The 9381-nt window shown below is 40.2% G+C and overlaps 1 protein-coding gene across 2 annotated transcripts in view; it reads left to right on the top strand.

The window, feature by feature from the left end:
* The first annotated feature begins 2527 nt into the window (after positions 1–2527).
* The window catches only part of pask (PAS domain containing serine/threonine kinase), a 47988-nt gene continuing 41134 nt past the window's right edge, over positions 2528–9381 (top strand). For both annotated transcript variants that reach the window (XM_048604159.1, XM_048604158.1), the window contains exons 1-5: positions 2528–2783; positions 3123–3334; positions 4839–5009; positions 6965–7105; positions 7607–7741. In XM_048604159.1, the coding sequence (XP_048460116.1) occupies positions 2567–2783; positions 3123–3334; positions 4839–5009; positions 6965–7105; positions 7607–7741 (876 nt within the window). In that variant the 5' untranslated portion in view covers positions 2528–2566. The remainder of the gene's footprint in view (positions 2784–3122; positions 3335–4838; positions 5010–6964; positions 7106–7606; positions 7742–9381) is intronic.

Here is a 9381-nt window from a genome sequence, read left to right as displayed (position 1 = left end):
AGACTGGATCAGTTAGGATTTATATTCACAGGAGTTTAGAACAAGGAAGGTCTCTTGGAAGCCTATAAAATTCGAACAGGACGAGATGGGGAAAATGCAGGAAGGATAATCCCGATGGATCAGAGAGTACAGAAACAGAGGCCATAGTCTGAGGCTACAGGGTACATTTAGCACCGAGTTGAGGAGAAATTTTTTTTCACCTATAGAAGGGCGAGCCTGTGGAATTCTCAGCCACAACTGCTTTCTGTGGTAACATCATTGAATGTTTTCAAGGAGGAGTTGGATTTACTCCTTAGAGCTAAAGAGATCAAAGGGTATGGCAAGAGAACAGGTACAGGGTGCTGGGTGGATGATCAGTCGTGGCCATTTAAATGGCTGAGCAGGCTCAAAGGACCAAATCATGTACTTCTCCTCGTTCCTATGTTTTTAGAACAGATTATTTGGTTATTCCCACACTACTGTTTGTGGCAATGTGACTGCCATTTCCTACAATACAACCGAACACCTATCTCATACTTCATTTGACCGTAAAGTGATATAGGATATCCAGATATCACCATGGACACTATAAATGCAGGTCTGTCTTTGTTTTGACGGAACAATGCACAAGTTGGATGCAGTACCTTGAAACAGGTGGATGTGAGGGTGAAGGAAAGGCTGTGGAAGTCACCTTGTGCCCTTGATCCTCCTTTGCACCCACAGTGAACTGTAAGCAGTCATTTCACGATGACAGTGGACAGCAATGGACCGCTTCCCTGGAACTGCCTATGGAAACAGGGAAGGAAGAAAACTACCCTTAACAAATAATGTATTGGTTCTTGAAAAGGCAGAAAATAAAAAGTTGTTGGGCTGGGGGAGTGAAAGGTCGGATGAAACAAGACTTTGAATTGTCAGTTAGTACATGAAGAGCCAGCAAGTTCACGCTGAGCCAAGTGGCTGTCTATGCTGTAATTTTAATAATCATTTGTATGTTTTTGAGAGGAAGACTGAAAAAGAGATGATGCTCCAAATTTGAAGAGAGCGCAACCACTGTGAGCTTTGGTGTTTTGCGCGCTCAAGTCTTGGAAGGTGGCAGAACAAGTTGATAAAGCTGTTCTATTAGAAAACAAAAAGTGGAGAACAAAAATGAGAAAATGGGGCTCAACCTTTTTACAAAGACTGGAGGCCTGTCACCAGTGGTGCACCGCAAGGATCGGTGCGGGTTCCACTGTTTGTTTTTTTTTGTTATTTATATAAATGATTTGGATGTGAATGTAGGAGGTATGGTTCGTCAGTCTGCAGATGACACCAAAATAGGTGGTGTAGTGGACAGTGAAGAAGGTTAGCTTTGAGTACATTGGAACCTTGATTAGATAGGCCAATGGGTTGAGGAGTGGCAGATAGATTTTAATTTAGATAAATGTGAGATATTGCATTTTAGTAAGGCAAACCAGGGCATGACTTATACAGTTAATGGTAGGGCCCTAGGGAGTTTTGCTGAACAAAGACAGCGAGGGATGCAGCTTCATAGCTCCTCTAAAAGTGGAGTATCAAGTAGACAGTGGTGAAGAAGGTATTTGACATGCTTGCCTTCATTGGTCATTGTGTAGGAGTTGGGATGTCATGTTGCCGCTGTATAGGTCATTGAGGCTGTTTTTGAAATACTGCATTCAATTCTGGTCTTCCTGCTGTATGAAAGATGTTGTGAAACTTGACATGGTTCAGAAAAGACTTACAAGGATGTTGTCAGGATTGGAGGATTTGAGCAATAGGGTGAGGCTTTTTTCCTGGAAAGTCAGAGACTGAGGGGCGACCTTAAAGGCTTATAAAATCACGAGGGGCATGGATAGGGTGAGTAGGCAAAGTCTTTTACCCAGGGTGGAGAAGTCCAAAACTAGAGGGCATAGGTTTAAGGTGAGAGTAGAAAGATTTAAGAGACCTAAAGGACAACCTCTTCATGCAGAGAGTGGGACGTCTCTGGAATGAGCTGCCAGAGGAAGTAGTGGAGAAGGTACAATTATGCCATTTAAAAGGCACCTGGCTGGGTACATGAATAGGAAGGGTTTAGAAGGTTATAAGCCAAATGCTAGCAAATGGGACTAGATCAGTTTTGAATATCTGGTTGGCATGGACGATTTGGACTGAGGATCTGTTTCCATTCTGTATAACTCTGACCCTATGACAAATTTTGTTAACACCATACCTCTGAAAGTTTGTGCCAATAATATGATTTTCCCTCCGGGTATATGTGAATGATCTGAATGGTTACTTTTCCTCTGTTGGCACTTGCCGTTTTACTGGCAGTTTGACACATTTCTGATTTTCTTTACCAAGAAATGCAGTAGCAGTTTTAAGGTGGGTAAAGTTGCACTTCCTCTGCCTGGGCTTTCAATGCCAACTGTTTGTCTCTCTTGGTACTTGGTACTTGGTACTTTTCTAATACTGATTCTGTATTGCAAACTTGGAATAGTGACCAAAATGTTGTGAACAGTTGTTGTTTCTGTGACTTTTTTTATATAACTGACTGTCCTTTATCTTTGTTAGGTGAATGGTCACATAATTTACTGTGAAAGTGTAAGTGCTACAGATGGAGTCGCGACTCTTGGGCTCCTTGGATAGTAAACAGAGAGCTTTATCTCCATGTGATAGTTTGGAGAAAGGCAAGAGAATGAGGGCAGCACTGTTTGGACTTGAAAAGAAGTTAAATGATTCTTTTGACCTCAGCAAAACATTTCCACGCTTAGCAAAGCCTGCACTGAGGAAGGTACCTCCAGGCACCTACTGGAACTTGGAATCTTTCACAGGTAACATTTTCCGACTGTTTAGTGTGTGCTGGAAGACTTTTTGCAAGGAACATTTAAACTTGATTGCAATTTGCAACAATTCAGAAGAATTGAAATGCAGATTTATCCATTAATAATTATACAACTTTGCAGAATTCTGTTGTATTACTGGACAGTGTTGTTTGTCTTCAAATTTAAGTGATTATATTACAATCAAGCTTCAGACTACATGGTACTCTTTTGAAAGTATATTTAGGTTTTAGTGCATTTTTTTAACTACTTAATGCAAAATCTTTTGAAGTCACAAGGTGACCACATTTAGCATGACCTTACGGATTATTCATTACTTACTTCCAACAGGTGAATCTCTGAACTCCTACAGTTACTCTTCTGTGGCCTCCCGAAACCTTCTCTTGACTGATCTCAGTGGTTCCATTTCTTGCCCTGGGTCAGCTTCTAATATATCAAGCAACTTTTGGAATCTTCTAGGGAGTGATGGCAATTCTACCTTCCCTGCTGCAGTGCGCAACCCAAACAAAGCCATCCTTACGATTGATGGCCTGACTACAGAGGTATAAGATGAATCTTGATCTTGATCTTTCAGCCTTTATTGGACATGTTTGGCATATAGTTATTACACATATAGCTCCAAAGATAAGAAAATGTGGTTTGGGCTAGGGAACGGAAGAGGTAGAGGCACAGTATGTTTGCAGCAGGTTAAATGTGCGTAATCCTGAGAAGACTTTGTTTTTGTGGAGGTGGCAGCACAGAAAGGGACCTAATGTTTACATAGTCAAGTTGCACTTTTCTGAGGCAGCGTGATATTGTTCATTGCCAACTTTTCTTGGGTGTTTGGGCCAATTTAGTCATAGAATGGACTGTTGGGTGTGTTTAATAATGAAATTTCTGTCATGTACCATTGCTATTCTTTTGTTGATTTATATTTCCAAATTATTTGTGCTAACTGTCTAAAACTGAAAATAGAGTAAGTACAATCTTTATTGGGCTAAATTCTGCACGTGCAACCAGGTATATTGTGGACATTCTAATTGAAATTCAAGTTCAAGTTCAAGTTCAAATTCAAATCTTGTGGTCGTACACTTGACAACCCCTATTGTTGCACAGACTGAGCTGGGAATACTTGCTCCAGTGTGCCATGTCTGAGCAGATAGTACTTCCCTGAAATACCATTTAAGATTCACTTGCTCCAGTTGAGTGATGTTCAGGTTACCATTAACCAGAAACTCAACTGGACTCACCATATAAATACAGTGGCTGCAAGACCAAGTTATAGGCTAGGAATACTGTGACAAGGACCTCTCATCCTGACTCCCAAAGCCTGTACACCATCAATGAGGCATAAGTCAGGAGTGTGTTGGAATACTGCCCATTTGCCTGGATGAGTGCACCTTCAACAACAACAAACTTGACACCATCCAAAACAAAGCAGCTCGCTTGATTGGCATCAAATCCACAAGCATCTACTCCCTCCACTGCCATTGCCTCAGTAGCAGCAGCATACACTATCTATAAGATGCGTTGCAGAAATTCAACAAAGATCCTTGGATGGCACCTTCCAAACCCATGACCACTTTCATTTGCAAGGAAAAGGGCAGCAGATGCATGGGAACACCACACCCTGCAAGTTCTCCTCCAAGCCACTCCCTATCCTGACTTTAAAATATATTATCATTCCTTCAGTGTTGCTGGGTCAAAATCCTGGAATTCCTTCCCTAAGGACGTACACCACATGAACTACAGGAGTTCAAGAAGGCAGCTCTTGACCACCTTTTCAAGTTCACTCGGGACTGGCAATAAATACTGGCTCACATCCCACAAGTGAATTTTAAAAACAAAAGTCCTTCATCACCACCCAATTTTTAAGCCAGGAAGCATTGAACACTTTGATTGTAGAGAATTCCTTTCCTTTCCCTGGTATTTCACCCCTTCTGTTCCTCACCTCCAATTATCTAGTCTTCTCGCTCTGTTACCTATGATGGTATGAAGCCTTAGTGATTTTCTATCAGACACATTTTATCATTCTGACATCTTTTTGCTGTTTCTCTGTTTCATCAGATATTAGTGGCCAATGACATGGCCTGTAAGCTGCTTTGTTATAGTAGCAAAGAGCTAATTGGTCAGAAGTTGTCATTGTTCGTGTCAAAGTCCAGTCATTTGCTGGAAGAGGTGCTGAGTGAAGAACATCCAGAACTTGATGGACACGTTGTGACTATCTCTGGAAAAGTGGTATGTGACCAAATCAACACTGAATGAATGTCTCCCCATGTTTCTATTATGGTGTTCTTGATGAATTATTTGTGTTGAAGGAGCATTGTTGACTACAGTTGGTGAGAACTAAACTTTACTAAGAAAGGAAGGGTTATTTGGAGGGGGCCTTGCACAGAGACTGGAATCGAAAGTCCTACAGGCTGCACTGTGGGAGCAGGAGAACAAACATGAGAATTAAGAGTAGGAGTAGGATATTTGGCCTCGTTCATGAAATTTATGGTTGATCTGATCATGGCCTCAATCCACTTTCTTGTGTAATCTTTCTCAGGGAAGAGAATCCACTGAGAGAGAAAAAAATCCTCGCCTCCATTTTAAATGGCAGACTCCATAATTGTAAACTGTCTCCAAAAAGGGAAATATCCTTTCAAGTCCCCTCAGGATCTGTAGTTCATTGAGATTATCTCTCATTCTTCTGAATTCCAATGCATATCTTCTCTTCACTTCTTCTAAAACATTTATGTCCCTTTTTTAATAAGGATACAAAAACTGTACACAGCGTTTTGGGTGCGGTCTCCTCAAAGCCTTTGCAAAGGAATAAAATGTGCATAATTGTGTGTTGCATTTCTCTTGCTGCACCACGTTTTTTTATGTACACGGATCCCCCTCTACTTGCATACAAACATATGAATCGGGAGCAGGAGTAGGCCATTCAACCCCTCAAGCCTGCTCTGTCCTTCAACAAGATCATGACTGATCTGATTGTAACCTCAACTCCATATTCCTGCCTCTCTCTGCTTCTTTTACCCCTTTGCTTCACAAAAATCTACCAACTTTGGCCTTAAAAATATTCAAATACTCTGCTTCCACCTCCTTTTCCGGAAGAGATTTCCAAACGCTCAAGACCCTCAGAGAAAGCATTTCACCATCTCTCTGTTCTAAATGACTGACCCTGGATTTTAAAACATTGACCCCATAAGAGGAAGCAGCCTTTCCACATCTACCCTGTCAACACCCTTCAGGAAATTTGCGTGTTTAATCATGTCCCTCTCTTCTAAAGTCCATCAGATACCGTCTGTTGGTATAAATGCCTGTCCAACCTTTCCTCATAAGCCAACTTTTTGTGATCATCCACCCACCCCCATTCTGAGGATTAGTCTAGTAAGTAATATCTGATCTCCCTCCAATAATACATTTACTATCTTCCTTCGATAAGGTCACCAATACTGTGCACAATATTTCAGATGCAGTCTCGCCTGAAGCAATACTTCCATGTTTTTGTTTTCAATTCACCTTGCAATAAACATTAACATTATTTTGGCTTTCCTATATATTAACTGTACTTGTGCAATAGCCTTATGTGATTAATATTTAATGGAATATAGGATCCCTCTGTATCTCAGTGTTCTGCAATCTCTCTATTTAAATAATATTTTTGACTAATCCTGTCAAAATGGACAGTTTCACAGTTTTCCACATTATTCTCTGTTCGTGATTTTCCATATCTTTGCCACTCACTTTGTTTCCTCCTAACGTCCTCTTTCCAAGTACTTTCGTACCTCTGTTTGTGTAACCTTCAATCTGTACTTCAACCTACAGTCAAAAAAAGTTCTGCCATTGTTCTTTATTTATATAATCTGCTTGTGTATTCTTCCTGCCAAAGTGGACAAGTGCACATTTTCTTACAATGTGCATTAAACCCAGTATTGAAGGAAGAGGATTAACATGAAATCAACCTGCATTTGCTCAGGATGGGAAGGGGTAAGTGGAGTGGCACTTTGAACTTGTGTTGCACGTTATTTTAGCAAGTCATTATCCAGGAGTAAGCTGTTACATCCTGGTGTGTAACATGAAGAGACTCCTTATTGGGAAGAAAGTATTGATATATATTCGCCCCACCATCTCAAAGTTGCATTGTATCTTTTTAATAAACACGTTTCCAGTTTTCTCGCCATGGTTTGTGTTCTTGTTTACAGATTGATATTATTAGTAACGGTGGAGTAGAGATCCCTGTGTCAGTCTGGATGAAGCACATGACTGGTGAAGACAGGCAGTGCTGTGTTGTGGTGATGGAACCTGTAGAGCGACTTACTGCCTCTGTCACATTCACAGGCAGTGTGAGTATATATATGTAGTGGTCGTGTGCCTCCAAAATACTGGCCAGTTCAACAACTTCATTTATGTAGCATTTTTTTTTGTGGTTAAAAATCCCAAAGCATTTCAAAGGCATTATCAAACAAAGTTTGACACCAAGTTACTGTGTGGAGATATTAGGGCAAGTGATTAACATCTTGGTCAAAGAGGTTAGTTTTAAGAAGTGCCTCGGGGAGGAACTAGAAGTAGACTGAGATCCCTTAGAAAGGAATTTCAAAGTGGTAATTAAAGGAAAGGCAACTGATATCAGAACATTTTAAATTCACCTGTAAGATATCATAGTTGAGAGTGGAGATATTTTGGAGGATTGTAGGGGTGGAGAAATTTCAAAATGAGAATTTCCAGACTCTTGTACTCTTATTATCCGCCCTACCCTATATATTCCATTTTCTGAATGCTAAAATGCACGCATGTTCTACACAAATTTTAATTACTTCACCTTGACATTATTGTTTTTTTTTTAGGGAAGAATTGTATCCTGCGATGCATCGTTTGCCTATCTCCATGGATATGCATCTATGGATGAAGTAATAGGCTTTGCAATAACTGATCTCATTCCTTCAATAAAGATACCCTCATCTTGCACAAAGATACCAAAGGTTTGAGACTGAATGTGGATATTGTAAAGTAAGGATGGAAGGCTGCTTAAACAATGGGGGAAACACTTCTTTATGAGCAAAAGATAATTTAAAGGTGTATTTCTGTTCATTGAAGCAATGTTGTGTGCAGTCTATTCGGACACCTTGGTTTGATACAGACAAGTTGACATTTTTGAATGCAGCTGCTTTGTTGCACACGTTGTGGAGATCCAGTGTGTTCCAATGTATCCTAAAAGGAATTTTATTCTATAATCTTTGGCCAACTTTCTTCTGGTCAGCAGTTCTTCTGAAGATGATAGTGGTAGGCCACTCTGGAACTGGATAGTATTGAAAGCCATGTTAGCCGTGCGGGATTGTGTTTCAAGAGACAGCTTTGCTTGGCCATAGCCAAGTGCCTTTTTTTATTTGTTCAGTATTCCAAGCAGAATAGATATGTCTATAGCTACAAGCTAATTTAAATGCAGTATTCATCAGTTCTAGGGAAGAGTCACCGGACCTGAAACGTTAACTCTGTTTTTTCCTTCACAGATGCTGCCAGACCTGCTGAGCTTTTCCAGCAACTTTGATTTTGCTCCTGATTTACAGCATCCGCAGTTCTTTTGGTTTTTAAATGCAGTATTGTTAGTGTGTATGTTTAATACTGAGTATATCTGACTTTGATCAAGCTGTGGCTTAGGTTGTAGTTTGTTTATTCCAACACTTTGTTGAAGTAAAAATAGTAAATTGGAATGCAGTGCTGAGAATTTATCAGTTTAATTATTTACATGGATGTCCTGAAGGCTTTCAACAAGGTGCACACAAGAGACTTCAACAAATATGAAAACTCATGAAATTAAAACTAACCTGTTGGGTTGAATAAGGAATTGTCTAGAAGGTAGCAGGTGGAGAATTAAGGATGCTAGGTATATGTCCAAATTGTTCAAATGTGTTTAGTGGATGAAGTTTCTGGCAATGGCTTTAGGTCAAACAATAAATTAGTGTAGATTGGAACAGAAGGTTGCAAAGGGACGCTGAGAAGTTAACTGAGTGGACAAGACTCTATAGGATGGAGTTCACTGGGGAAACTGTAAGGTCTTTTGGGCCTGAGAAAGATAGCTTAATTTTTTTTTTTTAAAAGTAGCAAGAAGATAGAAAATGTAAATAAGTACAGAGATTTCAGGGTTCAAGCCCAGAAATTCCTAACAGCTGGTGGGACAGCTCCAAAAATAGAGATAAAGGCAGCAAGTAGCCTTTGTCAAAGGGGCAAGAATTTAAAGCAGAGTGAGCTATATTACATTTGTGTTAAGCTGTGGGAGCACTGCATGCCCTTGAGTGTAGAAAGTTCATTAAAAGATTTGACAGGTTAAAAGAAAAAAATTGTCCCCTGTGATAGGGGAGTTCAGTATGTGGGAGCATTACATTAACAAAGCTAGTAGATTTGAGGTGATCACAGGAAGCACTTTTCCACACAGCATTATAGGCTTCCGGGGTTTTCTCACAAGAACTTAAGGCTGATAATCAGTTGAAAATTTCAACTGGAAATAGGTTTTTGATAGGTATCAGCATTGAAGGATATGGAACTATGGTGGAGAGATGGGGTTTAAGGTACAGACCGACTTGGACCTGAATGGCCTTCTCCTGTCTGACGATCCCTCCTGGAT

The sequence above is a fragment of the Rhincodon typus genome, chromosome 13 (assembly GCF_021869965.1).
Source record: "Rhincodon typus isolate 14 chromosome 13, sRhiTyp1.1, whole genome shotgun sequence".
NCBI classification, from domain to species: Eukaryota; Metazoa; Chordata; class Chondrichthyes; order Orectolobiformes; family Rhincodontidae; genus Rhincodon; species Rhincodon typus.
Note: the sequence above shows the minus strand (reverse complement) of the source record. Positions and strands in the feature narration are given on the sequence as shown.